The following is a 24,683-nucleotide window of genomic DNA, read 5'->3' as shown; positions in this document are numbered from 1 at the left end:
ACCATATAAATGGAAAGACCACCTCTCCAAACATTGACAGACTTTATTGTGGGAGGTTCCCACCTGGGACCCCACCATCTTAAATAAAAAAGTGCATAGAAAAGAAGGGATTTAGAAACTTTTGTACAATATCTACATCCTGGGCCCCCAGGAAGAAAGGGGGCAATTGCTGGGTGGGCTGGAGGGGTGGAGGCAGGGCCCTTGCCACCTGCATGCCCACATCCACCCTGAACATGAGGATGGGAGTGAGATGCTCTAGGAGAGACTAGGGAGCCCCCAGGGTAGGGGCAAGATGGCAGCGGGAGGCAGGGGCAGTGTGAGGGGTCATGGCGGGCAGCCACGGATTCAGTTAAGGAACCGACGGCAGCGCTTGGCGCCACAGTTACAGGGCAGCTTGTTGCTGGCATCTTCAATAGGGAACTTGTAGTCATAGGTGAGTTCCTCACCACGCAGGATCCGGCGTAGGGCGAAGATAACAATGTGTTTCTGGCCCTCCACATGGATGACACGAGAGAAGCAGTTGGGCTCACAGGAGTGATTGATGAAGCGGGCAGCATTGCCATGCATTGTGGCATCCACCACGTCAAAGTCATCCATGCGGAACATGTAGCACCCGATGCCCTACAGTGATGGAGTGAGGAAAATCAGGTGCTCTGTCCCCATGGGCTGTTCCTACTTCACCCACCTCATTCCCATGGCCTTGCAGAGCCCACCTTCCCATCGTAGAACTTCTCCCGCTTGTCAGTCAGCACAGAGCGAATGACAATACCAGAGTACTCAATGACCATCTCCCCAGCATCGATGTTGCGTTTACAGAACAGGCCTCGCCCATGGATGGCCGATCTGCAGGGTAGGATGGACAGGGGGAACTCAGGGGATAGGGGGACAGAAACCAGGGGGCCCTCAACAGGGCACCTGTCCATCCACCTGAGGGGCATCCCCCCAGCCCCCAACCCCACTAACCTGTAGACACCTACAGCCTCTTTGGATGTCTTCTTGAGGTGGCGAAAGCGCATGGCCATGGGCAGCTCCAAGCTGGTGGCACGTCTGGTGGGAGACAGTGGTGTCACACAGGCTGGTACCCAGGAATGACCTCTCTCACCCCTGGTCACCCTCTTTAGGACCACTCCAGACCACCCAGAGTACCCCAGCTTGCCTTCTATACCTGGTTGACCTGAGCTGCACCTCATCCTCTTCCTCATCACAGGTGGCCCCCTCAGGGAGCACCCGGTGTTGGGAGGCAAGAAAGTTGAACATGTCAAAGGTGCACTTCCTGTAGATGGCAGGGAGGAAAGAAGGGAGGTTCACAGCCATTCTTTCAAGGAGATACTGCCTATTTTTTGGCCTGGGTTTGCTGCTGGCAGGGTAGGAAGAATATGCTATTGAAGATACAGCAAAAGGGGAAATGAGGGGTTCATCCTTCTGATGTGAACTCTAGAGATAACTCTTGGAGTGGCCTAGTGTCTCCTCTCTAGGCCTCAGCTTCCAGTCTGTACAGACTTAATTCCTACCCTGAAGATCTCCCACAGGGCTCCCTGACCAAGGCATCACACCCCAGACCTCTCACCGGAGATAGACCTCAGCACGGGCAGCCCCATGGGGATTCAGGGGCGGTTCCTCCTGGCCCTCTCCCTGCTGGTGGTAGCGGAACTTATAGTGCTGGCAGCGCTGGGCCCCAGGTAGCTGTTCTGCCAGAAAGATGACAGCATCGTGGTGAATGCCCAGGAGCCTTGCCCCACTCATTCCTGAAGAGAGAAGGTAAGGATAAACCAGTCATGTGGAGGGCCCATCTTGCCCTTGGGGAGTCTTCCCAGCCTCCACCATTCCTGTGGACCGACCACTTACCACTAAAGGAGAGATGTCTGAGCCGGGCATGCCCTCGGGCCTCTTGCACCTTCTCAATCAGAGTTCTCCATGCCCCTGGAGAGAGGGTAGGGCCGAGCAGAGTCAGGGTGGTGTTTTATGGGACACTCTCCCTCCCTGCCACTGCTACTTCCAACTCACCCTCCAAGCTTTCTGCCTCCACGCTGAACCCATCCTCACTGCTGATCTCAAAGCGCAGATGCGGGCCAGCCCGTTTTGGGGCCTGGTTCTCTTTGTCCTCTGGGGATGGAGGCTCTTCCTCAGAGCTTGAAGCCTCACCTGGTCCCAAGGAGCAGGTCAGAGTAGGTGGGGATCACTATTCCTGGAGTCAAAAGTCCCCAGCTCCCCACACCCTCCCAGCAGACACTTCTCCCTTCACCCAGGCACAAGCACAGATACTGGGGTCTAATGGCCTTCTTCCTACTCCAATTGCACAGTGAGCTCTGCAGAATAGACATTGTTTTTCCTCAGGGGCCTGAAACTCCTTTCCCGCAGGACTTTTTGGCCAGAATAACAGTTCCACGGAGGCTTGGAGTGTTTTAGCTGTGTAGGACACACCTATTGCTCACTCAAACCCAGTCTACCCTAAATGCCCATCTACCATTCATCACTGTTTCTCACACAAAATTAAAAATACTGAAGAATTATGTTTTGCACATGTATTTTTTTATATGCAGCAAATTTATGTAAATATTACCAATATATTAGTACACAGGCACAGAACCAAGTATACTGTACATTATGAGCTATTTAAGGGATTTCTCAGGGGTTAATAGATTTTAAAGACAGAGGAGACAGAACTTGATGTGGTAGATGTGAATGTGAGAGAGGGGGTGGGTCAAGGACATCTCTGAGGTTTGGGGCCTGAACTACAACCGAAAAGGATAAAACCGCCCGCCACTGACTGAGATGGTGAAAATAAGGGAGGAATGAGTTTGGGGTGAATGTCAAGGGCTCAATTTTGGACATGCTGACTTTGAGATGCCTCTTAGAAAATCTCCCCCTGTAACCTGCTGGTGGAGATGGAGAGCAGGCAGTAAGATGTAAGAACCTGGAGTTCAGGGACCATGTCGAGGCTGGAGAATGCAATTTGGAGACTATCACAATACATATGGGATTTAGAGCCATGAAGCTACACAAGAGCATCTGAAAGGGAGCATAGATAGAGAAGTCAAAGCCAGGGCCCTGGGACACAACAGAATTGACAGGTTGGGACAATGAGAAGGCATGATCAGAGAGGCGAGAGGAGAATGTGGGGTCCTGGAAGCAGGAGAAGGAAAGTGCTTCAAGAAGGGAGGGACTGGCTGAACCAAATGCTGCTGGCACAAGCAAGATGTGCACTGAGGACCAATCACTGTAATTGGGGGTGTGTAGGGTACACTCAAAAATCTGAGTGGAACATGCTTTAGGAGAGGGAGGATACTCTCTCCCCACATCACTTCTGTGGGCCAACCTACCCACACACTGTTCCCAACCCTAAGTGAGAGAGACGCTAAACCAGATTCTCGCTGTGTGACTCACATCATCTTCAGGCCTCAGTGCCCTAGGGCCCACCCTTAACAACTTCTTCAACCTCTTTTCTTACCCTCTTCCCCATCCTCACCTCCATTCTGTTCCTTGAACACAACAGGAGGGACTACGGGGGCCTTGCCCAGGCACTCTCTCAATGCTTGCTTTCTCACAGTGCTCATTCTAACCTGCAGTGTACTTGCTAATGTAAGTGTCTTTTTTCTCCTACCAAAATGTAGTATGGTTCCTAAGGGCAGGGACCCATCTGTCGTGGTCATGCCATATCCTCATGCCATCTCTGACCCCATAAGCAGCCTGTTAGTTAAGCAATCTCAGTCCACCTAGACCACTTCCATGCTTAGCAGCTAAGCTCTGTTTTGTAATGAGAAAATCCAAACATTTGGACAGGACTGGACCACAACAAATTGTGAGCCTCAGGCTGCTCAACTACCAGCTTACTTGGCCACAGCTCACTCACTCTCCCACTGCCCTCAGTGACCAACAGAAAACTTCACTTCCAGCTTCACTGACTCCATTGGCCAAGACTACTCCAAGTGCCCCAACCTCGTGTACCAATGTCTCTGCCTATACACTTACCTCACCTCTTTTCCTCCACCTCAGGGGACACCTGTTCAAAACGGGCCACCAAGCCACCGTCTACCTCCTTTCCCATCCATGACCACCCTTCCCATCATCTTTGGCTTTGTTGTCTCAGCCCTCACACACCAAACACCTCTAAACTGCTGCCCTACCTCCTCCTCCTGATCCTTAGCTCAGCTTTCTGACGGGATGCCTGGAAGTCACTTTGGCTTCCTCATCAACTGGCCTTCAATTCTGGACACAATATCCTCCCATCCTGTACCACTGCTCACTCCAATCCTAGACCCCATAGGCTTGGTGCTCTCTGTGGCAGCTGGGACTGCTGACTACTCTCTGCCCTTGGCCTCTGGGACACTACTCTCTTCTGATCTTCTTCCCACTGCTCCTGCCCCTCATCTGGGTCCTAGGTGGGCTCCATTCTCTCTGGATGATACCCAAAACTACATCCTTGGCTTTATGACTTACCTAACCTTCTGACCCTGGCAGAATAGGATCTGAGGTCCTTCCCTGGGCTCTTGGGCATGCTGGACAAAACACTTTCCAAGGACCTCTCACATGGAGTTGAAACATCACTTCTGTTTCTGCTACAAGGCAATAAACTCCCCAAAGACATCTCTGTAACTTCAGCACCTAGCCTTGAACTCATACCCAGTGGGTATGCACCATATTTTGAAGTGGGTCACTCCTAGATCTGTCAGTCACCCAGCTGAGCCAAGCACAAGAAAAGAGGCATTGAGAGGGAAAGGCTGGTCCCTACCTGAATAGTGGTGCCACTGGGACTCAAGCAGGTCTGGGGAACCATCAGGGGCCCGGGGAAGACCACCTTCTAGAAGTGGCAGCAAAGGGGATCGTTCCTGGATGGGCCTGCGAGGAGAGACCTGTCAGGAGGGAGAAGAGACAGAGGTCCCAGAGCCTCCAGGGAAAGGGGCCTGGCCACTCACCCAGGGCTTTCCTCCCCAATAGGCTCCCCAGGATTGTCCAGGTCGAGAACTCCACGCACCGTGGGTGTTTTCATCCTCACTCGGCTAAACCTGGTGGGGAGGAATCATGAGGAGGTTGAGCTGCCTTCTCCTCCTGCCCACCTTTCTGGCTTACTTCTCCAGCCTCAGCATACTCACTCACCCACTGCTACCAAGCCTTGGAACTTGGGGGGAATCCTCCAAAGACTCTCCATCTTCATCCAGCCGGGGGGTTTTGTTTGGGGGAGGTGCTGATGGGGAACGGCCTGAGAAGGTGGACACCCTCTTGACACGGATGGCTTGGCGGGGTGGGCTGGGGGGCCCTCTGCTCAACACCAGTGTCAGTGGAGGAGGTGGGGGGGGTGGGGCAGGGCGGACCACACCAACCCCTACCACTGGTAACACACCAAGCAGGGGTCCCGGGGACAGAGTCCAGGAGGTAGGGGCTGTGGGGGGAATGGTAGGTGGCAGAGGTGGCTGCTTCACTGGGGGTGGGACAGGTTCACTCTCCCCAGCCATCTTTACAAATACTTGGCCCAGCTTGTTGACAAGAATGATTTTGGATGTAGCAGGTTTGGGGGGCTCAGGGGTGGGGCCCAGGCTCAACACCCGGACCCCTGGGGCTCCAGGGAGCCAGGCAAATGTCCGGGTGGGGTCAGCTGGGCTAGGGGGCAGGCCCTGGGGGGGCTGCTGGCTGCCATTGGCCAGGGGAGGTGCCAGAGGAAGTGACTCCTCTCTGGGGCCAGAACCTCCCTCCCCAGATCCCCCTAAGTTCTTCAACACAAAATCCACAATTTCCGATGGCAGGTCCTCAGGAGGTCGGGCCCTGACCCCTGCAGCCCCAAGGACCCCAGCTCGGCCCACTCCTGGTCCTGAAGGAGGAGTCCCCTGGCCCCGAGGCTGCTGAACTGCCTCGGCCTCACTGTCTGTTCCATCATCCACTCCATCCAGCTGTTCGATGCGGGGGGCTCCAGGGAGGGCGCCAGGAGCCAGGGGAGGGCCAGACACCACAGTCACAGGGAAGTGGACATAGCGGGTGGTAGGGCTGGCCTCCTCCTCTGAGCTGTCCCCTGGGCCCCCAAGGCTGCTCCCCACTGCCCCCGCGGCCACAATCTCTTCCTGGAAGGGCTCAGTCCCCAGCAGGCTGGCCGCAAAGTCCAGGTCAGCAGCACTCAGTCCTGACACCACCTCCATGTCCTCAAAGTCTGGGCCCAGGTCTTCAGGGGGTGGTGGAGGAGATGGGGCTGAGCCAGGGGGAGCCAGCTCCCCTGAGGTAGGTGTGAGGGCTGTAACGGCTGAGGTAGGAGGGGGCAACCTGAGCTGAGGGGAGGCTCTGAGAGGAGGAGAGGCCCGCCGTGATAGTGGTGGCCTGGGGGTCAGGGGGCTGGGACGACGGGAACGTCTGGGGGGAGCTGGGAAGTCCAGGTCTCCCACTGTGGGGATGTGGTGTGTCAAAGAAGAGGGACTTCCTGTGGGAAAAAGGGTCAGTGTTAGCCAGCAGCTCCAGCCTCCCCTGCTCCGCTCTCCCTTGGACACTCCCCAGGTGCTCACCAGGGGAGGGCAGGGGGCCAAAGGAGACACCCCCCAAGGGCCTCCGGGATGGCGAGTAGTTGGGCACTTTGATTCGAGCCCCTGAGAAGGAGCGGGGGGCCAGAGGAGGGGCGCTGCTTGAATCTGGCCGAAGAGGGGGGTCCAGGTTCTGAACAGGTGAGTGGTGCTCAGGAGCTCCAGGGATAAGGGCATCTGTATCTGGTGGGGGGTCCTCATGATCTAAGGGCTCTAAAAAGGCAAGAGAACTGCATCAGGGGTGGTAGGGGCTCTTCATTAAAGCCTCTTACTATATGCCCTCCCTCCTTTTAAGCCATCTGTGCCTTCTAGGCCCCTGACCTGGTCACGACACACACTGGTTTCCATTCATCACCGATGTCCCCAACCCCTCCCGTGGCATCTACAAAACCTCTACATACAGGTGGGTCAGGGTCCCGTCATGACCTCTCCTCACCCATCCTCTGCCATCTCCTCACTTCCTGGCTGCCTACTGCTCTCTGATCCAGGCCCTGCATGTCATGAGGGGCAATGCCCTCTCTCCAGCATGGCCAGTTCTACCACTTTCTTACCTGCTCTGGGCATCTCTGCCACATCACAATGTACCTGCCCTATTTTGGCACTTGAGGCTCTCCACTACCTGCCTCCACCCAGTCTTTGCAAGCTCATCTCTCCCTCCTCCTCCCAACACTGCCTTGTTTCCAGCCAGGATGGCTGCACCCTCCTCTCTTCTCCACTTCACCGCATGCTCCAACCTGGAAAAAAGCCCTTACCCACAAACACAATCCAAATCTCTTCCTCCTCTCATTCGGCCCATGACAACCTCTGCCATTACTAATCTCCACGCCTATTCTCTGCTTTATGCCATCCAGGTCTCAGCTACATCCTTCACTGCCAGTATGGCTGTAAGAGTGCCAGTTTGGGAATTGAGCAGATCCAGGTTCAAACCTTGGCTCCACCACTATGTTACTGTGAAAAGCAACTGCCCCCCAACAAGGCACAGTACAATTTGTACCTTTCTCAGAGGGCTGGAGAAGCACTACATGAGCATGGAGACCCAAGTCAAGGAGGTGTAAACACACTGCTCCCTACAGTTGTCTACAAGATCACCACCCTCCTCAAGCAGGAAGCATGGTGCTCTCCCCTTCTCACTTCCTGTGAAATGCTGAGCACAGCCCCTGGCACATCACGCACAGCCCATAAGTTATCTATTACTGAAAAGCAGGCATCCTGAAGTTTTTTGAGAGGAGAGGGCAATGGGGATTGATTGGTAATTGTTCAGGGAGGGCTGCATTCAGGGAAGAAAATGAGGTAGTACCAAGGCCGTACCTAAGGAAGGGGCAGGGCTGTGCACAATGGTCTGGTTCTCCTCTGCTGCCTCTAGATGAACTGGCTCTTCCCTCGGCCCCCATGGCCGATACTCCAGAATTCGGCACCGATACCAGCAGCGCCTCCGAGCATCCACCGTGCTCCAGTACAGGCGGGAACACCTGGCGAGGAGACGTGTGAGACAAGAGGATTAGGACAACTTGAGAAACAGGATCCAGCCCTGGAGCTCCCCCAGCCCCACTGATCACCCCTGGACTGCTTACTGGTAGCCAATTGGGAAGAGCCGTCCCTCACAGTCAGAGAGATCAGATAGAGTACCCAAGGAGTCAATTCGGATGGAGCCTATGGTGCAAAGAAGAGGTCAGAAGGGGCAGAGGCCAGGAAGGGTCAAGAAGACTAGGGTAGAGAGCAAGTGGCTTACCAATGAGCACATTGATGGCATCAGGTTCAAGGCCTGTCAAGAACTTTCGCTTGAAGTTGATGCCCTCAAAGTCCACATAGACTCGGCGCAGAACATCAAAACCGTCGGGAGTCACGATCTCCTGGTAGGTAGGTGGTGAAGGGGAGTTGCTGGATTGGTGGGGGGTGAGGGGGATGCAGGGAAAAGCTCTATAGGCAAGGTCTGAACAGTCAGAGGCTTGGCCTAAAAGACTCTGGGAGAACATACAAGGAGGAGACACTGAGAGGCAGCAGGGGCTAGGCCTGAGTGGCCATGGGGTTTGCTGAATAGAACAGGAGAAGAAAGCAAAGGAAAGCTGTCTCCCCCACAGTTCTGGCCCACCTTGCCATCCAGGAGGTCTGTGTGTTTCTGGCAGAAAACTTTCTTGTCATCCTGGAAGATGCAGTAGCTGGCCCGGGCACACATGAAGTGGAAGTTGCTGAGGCAGGAGGAAAGGCAGCAGCCCACCGTGGCTCCAGGCTTCAGGCAGAGCTCACAGCGCTGTGGGTAGGAGGGAATGCTAAGGGGAGAAGCCAGTGACTGGGACCAGGGTCTGATGCTCAGCATCACTGTTTCTGGGACACTGCTTAGGCCCTTGTCTAGTCCAGCGCCTCACACAGCAAACATCACACATCAAAACTATTTCAGATTTTTTGCAATAAAGTGCTGTAGTATGGAAAAGGATAACAGCTAACACTTACAGAGTGGCACCTACCATCGTTCTCACACCATTCCAATGTGGAACCTGTTTTATTCTATTTAATCCCCACAGCTGCCCCCTACAGTAGATATCTCTATCATACTAACTCTTTATGGAGTACTTGAGACATTCTCCAGTACCTGGCCCAGGTCCCACACTGCTGAGTGGGGGAATTCTAACCCAGGCAACACTTCACCTCACGGGGACATAGTAAGAGCTAAATGCCACACTGTACAGGAAGCATCTAGCACAAGTTCAATCAACAGGTCTTCTTTTAGTCCCCCAGGCTTCAGGCCCAGAATATGGCCAGAAGGCACAAATAGGAAAAAAGCTGCAGGTACCTAGGACCAGAAGTGAAAGAACATGCGCCGGTAGAGAACAAGATTAAGAGCTGTCTCCACTGGAGAAGGGGCCCTACCTGAGACCCTGAGGGCTGCCCACCTCTCCAGGCCCATGCCCTCACCATCTGCCTCCCTCGAGCCACAGCAGCATGCACATTCTTGAGGGAGCCATCATTCTCCTCAAACACTTCAGCTGACCAAATGGCACAATTGACATGTGTCCACTCATTCTGCCCGATGTACAGGAGCCGCCCTGCCTCCTGGGGGCAGAAGAAGAGTGGTGTGATGGGGAGATCTGGGACCATGCCCCATTATCTGGGGCTTCACACAGCAAGCCTCACCTTAGAGTCCGCATCCCCATATTTGAGGCAGAGTGCACACTGACGGGGGTCCTCCAGGTGTGAGAAAGCAGCTGGATCCTTGCCCTGGAAAGCTGGGAAAAATGTGGGAAGAGCGGTCCAGGAATCAGGGTCTGAAGCCTGGCCCACCAACTTAGGAGTGAGAAGCCTCCCCCACTTTCTAGTACCTGTTGAAGGATCCCCTGGAGGCTGTCCTGATTCTGGGGTCTCCGGTTCCTGCTGTCTCCACTGAGCATAGACATGGTCCAGGGATGGGGGCAATACCGCATTGGGAAGGACTCCGCTGTGGACAGGCAGGGTCAGCATCTGACATGTCTAATAAGGGCAGTTGGACTGGGGCCTCCCCACGACACCAGACTAAACATGCCACAACACCCTTCGTAAGCCTCTCTCCACATGGAATTTCTCTCAATCCCTCAAACAAGACAGGCCCTCTTGTGCTACCTCTGACATATAAAATGCTGTTCTTCGTGTCTGGTATAACCTTCTTCCACATCTCAGATCAGATGTCACCTCTTTCAGGAAGTCTTCTCTGATCCCTAGACTCCAGCAGGTGCTTCCTCTGCGTTCCCACAGCTCCCTGGGCTTCCCCCCATCACCTCCCTGACCATCTGAGTCCTCAGTTGTCTGCCCAGCTCCACAAACATGAGCTCTTTAAGCAAAGTCTAACCTTACTTGCTCACTGCTCTGTCCCCAAAACTGCTTTGCACAAAGTAGAAACAAAGCTTTGCTAGTCTAGAACCACTGGGAAATCTCATCCTGGTTCTGCCATCCTCCTCTTCAGCCTCCAGACCTTAACTCTGCTCTTCATGTATTCTCAGCCCACCCTGACTCCTGGATTCCCAGGTGCCTTTGCTTTTGCCCTCACTCCCTGGTTCCCCTCCTGCTACCCAGCCTTGCTCACTTTGGCAGCCGGGTACTCCGTCGCCAGTACTTGGGGTCGTGGGCGTCGAACCAGCCGAACGCAGACTCTAGCAGCTGGGGAGTGGATTAACAGGATGAGAAGAACTGGCTTCCCCAGAAGAGTTGGCGGGGGCAGGGTCTGAAGAACCCACTCTCTCCCCGCCACTACCACTCAAACCACCCTACAGGCATCCCCCAAAGAGCTCACCTTCAGTAGGAGCCCCTTCATCTGGCCTCCAGCCCGGCGCTCTGCAGTCTCACCTTCTTCTGAGTGCCTCATCAGGATGCCCACTACATCCTCCATAAAGCTGTGCTATAAGGGGGTTTGTCAGGATATTAACCCTAGCCTCAACCCCAGCCCTCTCCTCCTGGCACCCACCTGCTTCTCCCAGTGTCCCACTCACCACGGACTTGTAGTGGCCTTCCTCGAAGTGCTGACTCACAGCTTGCAGATCACAGGGTCCTGGGTGCAGCTGCTTCCCATCCTGCCCACACTGCAAAGGGTGGAAGTCAGCAGGGCTAGTGCTGGGCCTGGCCCCACCCTATCCTGCCTCCTGGGCCCTCCAGACCTGGGTGCACAGCAGCAGTGGGCCTGCCACCTTGGAGCTCAGTAGGCCCTGAAGCACCTGGCGCAGGCCCCCCTGAAGGGCCCCACTCAGGGCCTCTCGCCAGCGGGGCTGTGTGGCCCCAGCACATGGTCCACAGGTGTACAGCACCGAGTCTGGCAGTCCCGAAAGGATCTCGTAGTCTTCATCTAGAATAGCCCAAGCGGGAAAGGAGAAAATGGTTTGGGAGGATGTAAGGGCTCTCAGAAGCCCCTAGGCCAAAGACATTTAGCCCACTTGTCCTCTGTGGGCCTGTGATGGGCGTAGGGATTCCTTCAGGGCTGAAGCCACACCCCGGCTGCTCCATCTACTCACCTGAGAGACCCTCGCACTTGGCATGCACCCAGTGGTCACACTGTGCACACTGCATCATCTTGCTCTCATAGTCATTGTCTTCATAGCAGCGTGTGCAAATCGGACAGTAGTTTCCTGGAGGAAAAAGGAAGAGGAGGGAGAGTCAGAGAGGATGGAATTACTATCTACCCTTCAGAGTAACTGTTCAGGGGCCAACCATACCCTGACTGCTACATGGTCCATCTCCATTATGCCCTTGTCTTGGGTCCCTACCAACTCCAAAAAACTGGCTGGAGATACTCTCTTTTCTAATTCTACAGCCCCAATGTCTCACAAAAAGCAAGACCTTGCTAAATGTGCTGCCTGAATAAATGAAGAAAGCCCAGGTTTTTAAATTGTGCAGTGGAGACTCGAGGTTCCAAAAGGGACCTCACAGACCAAAAAGGCTGAGCACCATTCCCTTTACTCTCACGGCCCTTGGAAGGAATTCTGTGTCCCTCTATTTTATATACTGGATAAACATCTGTGGAAGAGTATCCTGAAGACAAAGTTCCGTGGTTAGAAGGTGGAAAGCCATGAGAAAAGAGTGTGTGTTCTAGCTGCCTGTCTAGGAGCCTGGCCCATTCCCCTATGGCCCCCCAGGGCCCAGTTCCCCTGCCAGGTCCCCACCTTTCTCAAAGAGGTGGGTGCACCTGGGGCAGAGGCTGTAATCTCCAGACCACTCGACGTCCCAGTTCTTGCCTGGAGTTGCCCCACAGCTCTTACAGCGCACACAGGCTGAACAGATCTGGGGGAAAAGTGCGATGTTAGAGGAAAGCCAGATACAAGTGTGGAGCAACATGAGGGGAGAGATGGGCAAGGAGGAGCTGAGGGTATGCAGGAACAGTTGAGGAAGGGCAGGTGAGAGAAGAAAAGACGTGTAAGAGAGACAAGGAGAAAGAAGAGAGAGGAAGTGGTGAGGGGCAGGAGTAGATATTAGGCAAGAGCAGAGGATTCTGACCCTGGTAATAGGAATCCACAAGCACCTAAAACCATTACATATGAACTCTGCATTTAAACTCTATCTATGTGAAATTTTTGAATAAGAAACATCATTTATCAAATTCTCAAAAGGATCCCCAATCCACCCCTCCTCATGAGAGCACTGGCCTACAGCAAGTCTGGGGGTGGTGATGTTATTAATTAGAACAGCAAAGCAAAGGGTGTGGGCAACATCTCTCACCCAGTGGCGCCGTTTGCGTGTGGCCCGGGTTGGGTAGCTGGGCCCCAGGCAGGCAGGGTGGTAAGCATGGCGGCAGCGCTCACACTCCAGGAGGTGCTGTCGGATGTTGGAAAAAGACAGCAATGGCAAAACCTACTGGCAAAGGGATACCCCTTCCTCCATACTTCCACTTAGCTTAGGCTGACTCAGTGCCCAAACCTTGGATCCCCGGCCTTTGCGTCCACAGACATGGCAGAATTTGCAGCGGCGGCAGCACCAGGTATCATGATGCTGGGGCAAGGGCCGCTCAGCCTCCTCCAGGCAGAATGGGTGGAAAGGGTCACAGCAGACTTGGCAGAACACCAGCTGGGGGTAGGAGTGGAGGAGAGTGAATAATGGGCACAGCGTGAGGCCAGAGGGTCAGGGGATGAGACCTGGATAAGAGGGCCCAAGAAATCAGGCAGTAAGGGACAATGGAGACTTGGTGGGGGGGGTCTGTGAAAAAGGGCAGAGATCCAACCTCATGCAGTCCTTTGCTGGCACACAGCAAGCACACCATCGGTGGCCCCCCTGGCACGGAAGTGAGCACACTCAGGCCACCCATCAGCCACACGTTCTCTAGGTCACAATCCTCCTAAGAGAAGAGAGGATACAGGATCTAAGAGCAGCCAAGAACACAAGTCAGATCCATCCTCACAGCCCTGGGTTCTCTAACATGATCAATAAATTTCTTCCAACCACAAGCCCTGCAACCTGCCCCCATCTATGTCATACCTTAAAATCCACACGGACTCGGTGCACACCATCAGGGGACTTCTGTTTCCCGGTCCAGCCATTGGGAAAAGCAGCAAAGGGGCCAGGGGCCAAAGCATCCTAGGGAGAAATGGTGGTGGTGGTCAGAAGGCTGCCAGCCCCATTTTCTATGCAGATTCCTCTCCTCACTGTTCTTTCCCCCAGCCTGCTGGACCTGCCTTTTGCCCAGACCCCACTCTGTTTTCCAGATAGGCCAGGCCTGCTTCAGCCCTCAGGGCCTGTCCTCTAGAATGAACACAGCACAACACTCAGGTGTGCCTATCACCCTGACTTGCCAGGTAGCTCCTGGAGGGCAGGAGCCATGCCTTACACAGGGATCAGGGTTCTCGGAGCAGGCCATGCTGACCTTGTCCAGGCGCTTTCGGGCCTTGAGCTGCAACACAGGCTGCAGGGTTGGTTTGCGGGGCCGGCTCTGCTCCTCAGGTTCTGGCACCGGCAGCTCTAGGCAGGACACGTGAGCAGTGAGGTCTCTCTCCTTCCATGCCCCATTTCCCCGTTCTTCTACAACCCCAAAATGTTACCTGGATTCCCAGGACCTTCTTTAATTAACCAGGGCCCACTAGACGACTCACATCTTGTTCATCAACCTAAGAACTTCACACACCAGTTCTGCACATCTACCTAAAACTGCCTCCTCTGCCCTAAGCCACCTTCTCTATCAGACTGAGAGAACCCTGGGTCTGGGAGCCCTGTCCCTTCCACACAAAAGACACAACACTGACTGCTTGATAGAAAAAGCATCAAGAGGGTCGCACCATTTTCTCGGGGGGTCCGACGTCGGGGAGCAGGGGGACCCCCAGGTTCCGAGTCATCCGAGTCCTCGAAGATATCATAGGAGGGTCGCTGTTTGACGCAGCGCCGGGCTGACTTGCGCTGCAGTAGGAGGGAGTCCTGCTCCTCGGGCCCTGGGGGGGCCACCACCTCCTCCCGGGGCCCCCCAGCTCCCGCCCCCCGGCGTGGGCCTGGAGGACCAGGGGAGGCCTCAGGAGATTCATCGGAATCCCAGGGCAACAGCGTCTTCACTATCGTCCGGCCTGTGGGAACAGGGGACTTAGTAGAATCTGAGTGCAGCCAGGGACGTGGTACATTGGGATAGAGAAAAGTCAGAAAGTGGGACAGAAGACTATGAATACAGAAGAGAAATGAAAGCACACAATGGAAAAGGAAGACAAAGGTGGTGAACTGCAAGGATAAGGGGGGACAGCAAAGAAAACATGGTTTCCTCCATACCACAAATCTAAATAAAGTTTTGTGAAGAAATGGTCCTCAAACCTCATTACCTTTTTTAGCCAGCCTTTCCATCTTCCGAGCCTCTATCTTGTCACACTTCCGGTATCTGGGGAGGGGAGCAGCACGTCACCAGGGTAGGGGACTGGTGGTCTGGGGGAAGAGAGGGAAGCTCTCCACAAGGATGCCAATCCCACTGATCTGGCTGGGCAGAGGAGGAGCTGGGGCAGATGGTCTGAGTGACTGACAACCATGGGTGGGAATGGAGGATACACCCTAGCTACTCACACACAGCACTGCTTCTTGGTGTTGGGGCCCCCAAACTTGGGCTTGTCCAGGCAGTTGACGCAGGACCCACAGTCCTGCACACGTAGGCAGCCCCGACAGTGTCCACACCGAGCCATCCGCATCTTCTTGCCATGGTGGGAGGGCAGCGAGCGTCGGGGAGTGTGCGTCAGGGTCCCTCCAGACCCCGCAGGCTCCAAGTCTCCCCCAGGCCCTGCTGACTCCACCTTTTCCCGCTGGGACCGTGATGGGACACTCTCAGTCTCAGATGCTGATGACGTATCTATTGCAGCAGAAAGGAGGGGATGGAACCAGAAAGCCACCAGGCATTCTACCTCATTTCCCTGTTCTTCCTCAGATCCTATTCAATTAGCCCTCTGGTTCTCACATTCCAACAGTGATAGATTCCAGGTGCCACCAAACCAACCCGCTTTGTCTAAGACCTAGCCCTCCACCACACTTGCCACTTAGCTCCAAGCAGCTGACTCAGCTCCCTCTCTCTTAGGTTCTTGGTGTATTTGCTCACCCCCAAACCTGACATGGCTGTCAAGTCTCCCAACAACACAGCCCTCCTACCCTCTGTGGTGAGGTCCTGCCGATCTCGGAGAGGAAGGGCACTGAGGCGGGGAACATCTTCGGGCACCATGGCCCGGGCCTGACCCAGGGCCACAGCAGCATGACGGCAAACGTGTTTGATGCGGGGGCCTTGCACAGGGGACTCAGGGCCCTGAGGAAGAAGACACCAGGAATACATGTGGGAGATTGTTCCTTGTGCTCTGCAGCCCTGCTCCTCCAACCAGCCTTCTTCAGAGGGTCTTCTTCCCACTGCATACCGAGGGTCTCTCCCTTTTAGCTTCCATCAATTCATCTTCAGACCTGACAGAACCTCTGTCTGAGATCTGCTTGACAGTCCCCACGACCTCTTCCATTTGCCCTCCAGGACTTGGCTGGTAGGGGAATAAACAGGGTCAGGGGCTGGAAAGTGAGAAAAAATGGGGCCAGGGAATAGCACAGGGAAGGTATGGGGCCAGGGAAGGAAGACAGGAATCTAGGGAATAAGTGAAGGACTGGTTCTGAGGGTTCCTTGCAATGCAGGATAGTGTCTAGGGAGGCAGGAGGTTAAGGGATTGCAGAGAATAGAGGCTGGATGGTTTGGGTGTAGACACCTAAAGCACGATGCTCACCGGCATCGAAGATGCCACCTTCTGCTGCTGCTGCTGGTCAATCTTGAATAGCTGCACTTTGGCTCTCTTGAGGAGACTAAACATTTTCTCCTCTACCCCAGACAGTGGTAAAGAACCCAGGCCTGCAATCCGGGCCTTTTCCAGTGGTGGCGTCTGCTGTGGTGACGGTGGTATCTGCAGCTGTAATTGCGGCTGTAGTTGTGGTTGCTGTGGTGGTAGTGCCTGGGGCAGCAGCTGGGTTTGCAAAGCCTGTAGGGGCTGCTGTGGCTGAGCCTGACACTGCTGCCCATTGCTCAGAGCTGGAGCCCCATGAGGGCGCACCTCGGCCTTAATGGGAGAGGTGATCACAGGGGCAAATCGAGGCAGGCTGAGGTGATTGGTGCGACCCACTGCCCGTGGCTCAGGCTCAGCTGGAGAGTCATCAGCAGGAGGCGGCTCTGGTTCAGGGGCTTCAGGAGCCCCAAGAGGAGTAGTAAGCACCGATTCGTAGATCTTCAAGTGGGCTTCACTTGGGGTAAACTGAGGGGCCCGAAGGAGAAGGGGCCTTCGGGAGGGGGTGGGAGGGGGTGGGGATGGGGCAGGTGGAGGGGCTGGGGGAGGAGGGGGCAGCTCCCGGGTCAGTGAGGTCCAGCGAAATGTGGGTTCCCTTAGGATGGACCGTCTCTTCTCAGGGAGTGGAACTGGGGTAGATGGGGGAGTTGGAGCACGTGGCAGAGAGGGGGCTAGTGGAGGTTCCTGTGGGGCAAGTGGGGAGGTGGTGATGGGAGGTCGCAGAATAGGTGAGACCTCCACCTTTGGGGGTTTGGGGGGGTCTTCATCCATAAATCGCCGGGGTGTCTTGATAACACGGGAAGAGCGGGCACTCACCACAGGCATAATAAACTGCCGGATATTCTTCAGGAAGGTGGTACTTTTGGGGGCCACGGTGGGATTGTCTTCTGTAGGACCTCCCATGGTGGTGCTGGGGGATGGAGTGGGAGGAGAGGTGCCCTCTGGCCCTGCCCGAGCAGCTTCCCGCTCTGCCCGCTGGCTGGGAGTTAGGGGAGGCCTGCCCCTCTTCCTGGAGCACGTAGCTGGGACCATAGTAGGAGGGGATTCTTCCTGCTCCTCTGGGGCAGGAGGCAGTGGTGGGGATGGTAGGAGTGGGGGGTACACTGGGGGTGGTGGAGGACAAAGTGGGGGTGGAGATGTTGAAGGGGGTGGGAGGGGTGGAGAAGGTGAAGGGGCTGGAGGAGTCGGCGGTGGTGATGGCAGCTTTGCTTCTTCCTTTTCCTTGGTTAGCATCGTCTCTTCCTCAGTTATAGCTCTCTCTTCCTTCTCTTCTCCCTCCTCCTTGTCTTTTTCTTCTTTCTTCTCCTCTCCCTCCTCCTCCAGCTTCTGCTCCTGCTTCTTCCAGCAAGGGTCCCCTTCCTGTCCTGATCCAACTCTTCTTTGGGGGGCATGCTGCCAGCTTTCCCCATGTCGACCTTGACCCTGACCTGATTCAAGTTCCAAGGACAACTGTCCCATCTTCACTTTTTTGGCCTTTGAAACAAACTTGATCACAAGGGGAAGTCCGCCTCGGCCTCGGCCCCTGCCTCCACGGCCTCCTCGCCCAGACTGTCCTCCACGCTTGGGGGTCCCAGGTCCTGGGCCGGGGCCCTCCTTACACTTCCAGCTGCCAGTTTGGTGTTTTACTGGAACCACAGGAGGTGGGGGCTCAGGTTTAGGGATTGTCACAGCTGCTTCTGCCACCACTATTGCTTGTTGCTTCTTCCTGCAAGGGCCTGCTGGCCGTCCTGGGGGCCGTCCCCGAGACCGACGGGGGGTGGAGGGCTCACATGCCCGGCTCCGGGGGGTTTGAGGTGCCTGGGCCCGCCGGAGAAGTTCAGTCAGTGCCTGCACCATCCGTTCTGTGCCCTCCTCACCCCGTCTCCGGGCAGGGGTCTTTGAGGGGGTAGGAGCCACATCTGCTAGGCGAGGAGGAGGAAGGGGGGTTGTCTTATGCTTGCGGCCCCGACCTCGAGGGGCTCGACCTAAAAGGAGAATAGGTGTGGGGAGATGGGTCAAGCTGGCCCTGCAGATTGAGAAAAGTGCTCCAGGAGGGCAGGGACTAAGTCTTACTTGTCTGTTTCCCCCACAGCCCAGCCTAGCTTGATCTGTTAACACAGAACACACTCAGTAACTGATGGAGACTAGCTGAACAGCAAAGAGCTGACATGAAGGGTGAGAATAACACTCCTGTGCAGCTACAGAGGTAGAGTTTCCCCATCACTCACCTCGCTGGGATCGGAGCGCAGAGCGCAGGGAACTGGGGGCCACGTCTTCATCTGAATGAAAACCCTGAAACTCCTGATTTAGGGGCCGGGGTGGAGGGGAGAAATAGCAGTCAGTGCCAAAGCCTTTGTTCCACCTGGGATTTAGGTATAGAGGAATATCCCCAGCTTCCCCCTTAACGTGCCCGTATCTATTTACAAAAGAACTTTAAAAGACTGGAAGGTCAGAGAGGAGTAGAAAACAGGGTGTCTCCCTAAGGACGGAGACACAAGGTATTCTGGACCCCCATCCCCAGTGCTAGCCCACATCAGCACAGCCATCAGTGGTTTGCAGACCCAAAAGAGAACACAACAGGGTCACCCCGGGTCAGGCAGTAGGCCCTACACTTAGACTGCATCATATTCCAATCCAGAAAAAAATGGGATCTCCATTTACACCTTTTCAGGCCATAGTTTCTTCCTGAATGGAGATGGGAATGGGGGTACCCAAGCAGGATGCATGTGTGTGGGGGCATCAAATGGTTTTTGATATCAGGATCCACACTGAGCCCTCAAGTGGTTATTAACTGTCCTAAGTAATACAACCCACACCTTCCTGTCTTTTCTGAAAATTGGGGGATACAACCTGAACTGAACTTAGACCTGCCAGAGTGCCCAGTCTCAGCCTTCACTCTACTCCTCTTCAACCGTGCCCCAAGAGGAAGCCCTCCACCACTCTACCTTAGATCAGAAGAGGAACTGGGGCACTGGTGAAAGCAGGGATGTGTCAGAGATTATGAGGCCCAGCGGAGCAGCCTACAGGTAAGCGCCCAGACAGCTCTAGTATTGGTCCAATAAAGCCATGCTGCTGCTGTTAACCACCACCACTAGTTGGGCATGCAGTCCCCACTGCCCCCTCGCCCAAACCTCTACTGTCCTAGCTTTGCTGACTATTAAGAAGGATCAGCCCAGGGCACTTCAGCAGGACTCGCCTCGGGCCCAAGTGCCTAGCTGCAGCCAGGGCTTCTCTCCACTTTCAGAGGCCCTTTCCACCGAAAGCTCCATGGAGTCTACCTCCTTCCGTGCCTTTTCCAGGACCCTTTCTCTCCGCAAGGGCCCTGAGGATCCCCCTTGCCCACGCCACCCCTAGGGCCACCCAGACCCTTGGAAGCCCCTGGCCTCCGCCCCGCCCGGCGCCGGGGACGCCTCCGACCGCCTCACCTCATCGTCGGATTCCCCGTCACTGCTCTCCTCCTCCAGCACGCAGCCGCGGCTCGGGCCGCAGCCCCGGCTCGGGCCCCAGCCCCGGCCCCGGCCCCGACCCCGTTGAACCCGTGGGCCGGCCCACAGGCGGCGGAGCCGGCGCAGGCCCCGCCGGAACCCCAGCAAATGGAGCAGGGCAACGTCCGACCCAAACTCGGCTCCGCCCGGCCCCGCCGCGCCGCCGCCGCGGCGCAGAGCTACCCGCACTCTTTCGGCCCCGCTGCCCCTTCCGCCTCGGACCCCGCCCCCACCGGAGCCCCGCGGCCGGCCCGGGAAGCGGCCCCGCGCGAAGCCAAGCCCGGGGCAACTGCCGCCGCCCGCCGCCGCCGCCATCTTGGCACCGTGAGAGGGGCCGGGGAGGCGGGGGGAGGGGCGGCCCGTGCGCAGGGCCGGGGGAGGGGAGGGAGAGGACAGACGGGGCGGAGCACCTGCGGCTCACGACAACAACTAGCGCCGGAGCCTGCCACGCGCGGGGCACCACGGGAAGGGGAGTCCGAGGCTGGTCGGCAGTCACCCTTAGACTGCGCCAGAAGAGCGTAGACCACCGTGTCGCGGCCGGAGAGGGGCGAGCCGCAGGGCCTTCCGGGAAATGTAGTCCATACTCCTCGCTCCTTCCGCCGGGAGCTGAAGCACTAGAGCTGGGACTATTGGCTCCCCGACCAGGACCCGAAAGCTAGTTCCCGGGTCTCCGGGAGGTGTGGTCCTCGCTCCGGGATCCTCCCAATGTTCTTGTCTGAGCTAGAGTCTCGCTTGGACTACGACTCCCCGAGTGCAGCCGAATTCGGACCCCAGGAACCCGGAAGACACTGGGAAATGAAGTTCGTGGCTGCGGGAGGCGTGGGCAGGGGAAGGGGCGGTGGCAAAGGGTTAGTTTCAGTTCCAGGCGCGACCTGGAGGCTGTTCCACGGGACGTGGTGGTAAGTTGCTGGAGAGGCTGCGGTCTCAGGGCTCCTGTGCTTAGAAAGAGGAGGCGGCTGGCCGAAAGTAGATCCGGAGCACGCTTTCCTCTCTAGCCTGGGGCCAGGAGCGCCCCGATCAGACTCCGCGCGCCGTGGATTGCTGCGGAAAGGGCAAATGACTTGGGGGTCTCATAGCACCCCCCCACCCCAGGGCCTGCTGCGGACACCGAGCCTCCGGGGGAGAACCGGGTGCCCCGGGATATGGAGGAAGTGTCGCCCTGCTGGACAGCGGAAGTACGGTCACCAGGGAACACTACAGGATAAGGGGGCAAGGCTGCCCCCACCCCACCCCTGCACACAGACTAAAGTCTGGACTCGGCTTTCTTGTCCTGAGAGGAGAGCACAGGAAACTCTTTATTCTGATTATGCAATTGACAGCCCCCGTATACAGTTAACCTTCACTCGTGCAAACCTCAGTCCCCTCGCCCACCTCTGCTCACTGACCCAGACTTCTGCGACCCGCGGACATCTGGGAGAGAGCTCTCGGTGCCCTTCCAGAGGTGCTTCTGGGGCAGAATTTTCTAGGCCACCGTAGCAGCGGTGCCAGGTCAGAAGCCGAGCAGGCCCGCCTTTCATTCTTTAATTGGACTCTTGGCTGAGGCCAAAGAAGCTACCGACACCCCGTCAGGTGGTGGAGGAAGAGGGTCTACAGGGAGAGGTTGAGGGCTGGGACGGCCTCGAGGAGGAGGAGGAGTACAGGAAGGTAGAGCGAATGGTCCATCCGGGCGGGAGCTGGCTGGGTGAGTGGCCGCGCATGTGGACCTGCATGGAAGCCAGGCTGGAGCAGCCGACCCCGCATAGAGGGCAGCGGTAGGGAGCGGCCCCATGCGTCCGCAGGTGCTTGGTCATGGCTGAGAAGTCCCGGGAGCGTTGAGGACAGAGGCTACAGGAGAAGGGCTTCTCTCCTAGGACAGGCAGAGGGGGAGGCCAGTGAAGGAAAGAAAAAGGGGGCGAAGGCTGGCCAAATTAGCGGTAGATCAGGTGACAGAGGAAAGAAATTGTGCGGGAGCCAGGCACGCAGAGAGGGATTCAGGAGCAGGCAGACAGGAGTTGGGAAGGAAGCAGACAATTCACACTGGGCAGGGCGCCCATACCTGTGTGGACTCGGTAGTGTGTCTCCATCTGATGCTTGAGTGAAAACCTCTTTCCACAGACAGAACAAGAATAGGGCCGAGACCGAGCAGGAGGGTGTTGCCGAGATGGGTGGCCTGTTGTGCCCTCATCACCCACACAGGTTGCAAGCCCACCTGTAGTGACAGAGAAGTCAAAGGAGGGCAGGGCCAAAAAAAAAAAAAAGTGATTCCCCAGAGTCAAATCGCTGGAACACCCAGGCAAGATATCAGGGGTTACAGTGGGGCTGAAGCAAAAGTGTCTTCACCCTAGTCACCTGTGTGCCCCTGAACAGACTCTTCCATCTCCCCAGGGCTGGGCTGAGTGGGACCCTGGGGGAGGGAACCTGGAGGAAGCAGAGTGAGGTAGGGGCCCTGCTTAGGCTGGACTTCTGGAGCTCCAGCCCTAGAGGAGAACATGTTATGGGGTGTGTGCAGGACAGTGCAGGACTTACCTGGGGTGGAGTTGGAGGAAGCAAGCTGGTTCTGGCTCCAGAGTCCTTTGTGGGGGTTTAAGGACAGTGGGATCCTGGAGGTAGGGTGAGGAAGAGTTACAGCGTGGCCAACCCTGGCCCGTTCCTGAGGAGAGGGGTGTCCTGAGTTCTCCTCAGGGGCTGGCTTTGGCTTCCCCTGTGGTGGGAGCTTCTTGTCCCATCCCTAGCTCAGAAAATGTACAGTAGACATAAGAGATGTGATACCCTTCCACCCATCACAGCTGCCTCTCCTGGACCACTCTCTCCCAGCCTGGAGGCCTTCCACTAGGCCCTTCACTCACCTCTGATCCCGAGGCCAGACCTCCTGCCAGGCTCCAGTGATGGGGGTGCTATGGGAGAAAGGAGTGCCATATCTGGGCGGCAACAGCAGGATGCTCCACAGGGCAGGCTGGCCCTCCCCCAACTGAGGGGCCTCAGCCCACCAGGGCCTGGGGATGATGCTGGTTTGGAGGGAACCTGGTGGGGGAATGGGGCCAGGGAACTCCCGCAGACTTTCCTCAGAGCCCGCTGGACTCCCCCTCACCCACATGACCACTCCTTGCTTCCCATCTGCTCCCCTGTGACCAACAGGGGATTGGCTGAGTTTCTCCTTCTTTGATTTCATCTGCTTCTCCTGGCCTTCCTGCATTGCCCCTGCCATCTCAGTGCTCTCTCTTGGTGGCTTGTACTTGTGCAACATCTCGTGTTCTCTTCCATCAGTTCTAAAAAACTTCTCTGGTTGTCGCTTCTCTCCAAGTCCCAGTTCTCTCTCAGAATCCCTCATGGATTTCTCTGGCTCTTCCTGATGTTTCTTCAGCCCTGGATCCAGCTCTTCTTTAGGCCTGTCCCTTCGAGCCCTCTTGCATGCCTCTTCCAAGGCCTGCACCCCCAAGGCCCTGGCTGCCTCCTCAAGGGGCCCCAGCTCCCCGGGCTGCAGTTCTACACTCTCCCCATAAACAAAGTACAGAAGCTGGGCAAAGGTGGAAGGGCTAATGCCTTCTACCAGAGCCCATCGGCCCCTGCGGCCCAGCCGGGGGCTCACACCTGCTAGCACCAGGCTGTGGACAGGGAACTCCTGGCTCCCTACAGTAATCAGTGTATCACATAGAGCTGGCCGGAGCCTGGCTGCTAGCCGTACCAGCCGATCAGAGCTATAGGGGCTGGGCAGTCTTGTAGGGGGCAATGGCATTGTGCCTTTCCTGGATACTAATCTCAGAAGCTCTGAGAGAAAGGCCACAATGTGGGGTCCATGGTAGAAAGGGGAGGGAGGAACAGCATATTCTCAAGCCTGTGGAGATGAGGGGAGAAAGAGTGAGTTGCTGGTCCTAGATCAGAGCTCTCTGTCCTGAATGGAGCAAATGAAGTAACCCAAAAGAGGACCTGAGACTATCCAGAATCATAACAGGAGCCAGGGGTGGGGATGGTGATGTCAGAGAATGGAAATTAGACCAAATTCAGGACTTAAAGAGCAAGGGCCAGGCAGTTAACAAAAATATCAAGTAATGGGTTTAAGACTCGTATAGGTGGGGCTTGCCAATTGGCAATTTCTGACTTAAACAATAGCAGACATTGATAATTCTGCTTCTCCAAGCCCCTGTGCAGGGAAAAACCTTTGAGCAGGCCAGGCTTGCTAGGCTTTGTCTCATTCCAGACAAAGAGATTGCCATAAAATCCAGTCAACCCTAGCATTTAGGAATGGAGCAAGACAGCTTAATGGGAGAACTTAGAAAGCTAATGGGTCCTCCCTTCATAAGCCAATCATGTGGAGCCCATCATGCCTGAAAGGTGGAGAGGGCAGCAAGACGGGGGTCATGGCTGCAGGAGGGCAGGCTCTAAGGGCATTGATCAGCCAACTGCCTGAGGCTGAAGCTTCTAGAACACATCCTCAAAGAAAGAACTGGAAGAGACCAAAGACTCCCATCCAGTGATTCAAGAGCAGGTGCAGAAGCCACAAGAGAAACGTCTCCTGACCCAGTGATGGAGAGAGGTTTTGGAGCAGAATTGACCCTCTAGGAAGTGGGAGAAAGAGAAATGAAAACTATAGAGAGGGAAGCTATTTCAAGAAGGTATCTCAAGAGGAGATAGTTTAATTTTGTTTTTTCAGAAGCCAAAAAGTGAAGAGTAGAAAGACAGAATCCAACAAGGCAGGAGTTTATCACACATCAAAACCATCACATTGGCTTTTAAGAACTGGGAGCCCAGATATAAAGAGAAACAGAACCTAGGTGCCTTAGCACCCAGCAGGCATATTCCTAGGTACAGGCTCACTGTGAGTAAAGACCCTTGTGGAGGGAGGGTTACTATTTGGATACCTCAGGGAGAGAGGGCTACACATTGGCAGGGGGTAGACAGAAAAAGGGGTATAATGGAAGGAAAGCCTCAGCTGGGGAGAAGCAACCACTCACCAGTTGTAGCTTCCTCCTGGACACCGCATGCTCTGAACTGCTGTGGGGCTCCTGGGGCCCCCCCAGGAGCTAGCTCCGCCCCTG

The 24,683-nt window shown here is 55.8% G+C and overlaps 2 protein-coding genes across 2 annotated transcripts; both read right to left on the bottom strand.

The window, feature by feature from the left end:
• Window positions 1-25: 25 nt before the first annotated feature.
• KMT2B (lysine methyltransferase 2B) lies at window positions 26-19,986 on the bottom strand. Its single transcript, XM_063113230.1, has 37 exons — window positions 19,612-19,986; window positions 18,415-18,487; window positions 16,157-18,171; window positions 15,806-15,919; window positions 15,549-15,699; window positions 14,976-15,255; window positions 14,741-14,796; window positions 14,216-14,494; window positions 13,807-13,901; window positions 13,422-13,520; window positions 13,168-13,281; window positions 12,867-13,013; window positions 12,669-12,764; window positions 12,116-12,233; window positions 11,468-11,581; window positions 11,117-11,301; window positions 10,952-11,041; window positions 10,756-10,860; window positions 10,549-10,622; window positions 9,812-9,927; window positions 9,627-9,718; window positions 9,408-9,545; window positions 8,587-8,745; window positions 8,227-8,347; window positions 8,069-8,147; window positions 7,806-7,966; window positions 6,483-6,710; window positions 5,095-6,400; window positions 4,914-5,003; window positions 4,730-4,836; window positions 2,005-2,142; window positions 1,846-1,920; window positions 1,568-1,745; window positions 1,166-1,273; window positions 964-1,047; window positions 714-843; window positions 26-621 (listed from the first exon to the last, which is right to left on the bottom strand). Exons 1-37 carry the CDS (start codon window positions 19,984-19,986, stop codon window positions 346-348), a joined length of 8,166 nt encoding a protein of 2,721 aa, XP_062969300.1. The 3' UTR covers window positions 26-345.
• A 946-nt stretch (window positions 19,987-20,932) lies between these two features.
• Window positions 20,933-23,383, bottom strand: ZBTB32 (zinc finger and BTB domain containing 32). Its single transcript, XM_063111745.1, has 4 exons — window positions 22,497-23,383; window positions 22,177-22,250; window positions 21,707-21,859; window positions 20,933-21,517 (listed from the first exon to the last, which is right to left on the bottom strand). The coding sequence occupies exons 1-4, from the start codon at window positions 23,381-23,383 to the stop codon at window positions 21,237-21,239; spliced, it is 1,395 nt and encodes a 464-aa protein (XP_062967815.1). The 3' UTR covers window positions 20,933-21,236.
• Window positions 23,384-24,683: the final 1,300 nt, after the last annotated feature.

Source organism: Cynocephalus volans, chromosome 10 (genome assembly GCF_027409185.1).
Source record: "Cynocephalus volans isolate mCynVol1 chromosome 10, mCynVol1.pri, whole genome shotgun sequence".
Classification (NCBI taxonomy): Eukaryota; Metazoa; Chordata; class Mammalia; order Dermoptera; family Cynocephalidae; genus Cynocephalus; species Cynocephalus volans.
Note: the sequence above shows the minus strand (reverse complement) of the source record. Positions and strands in the feature narration are given on the sequence as shown.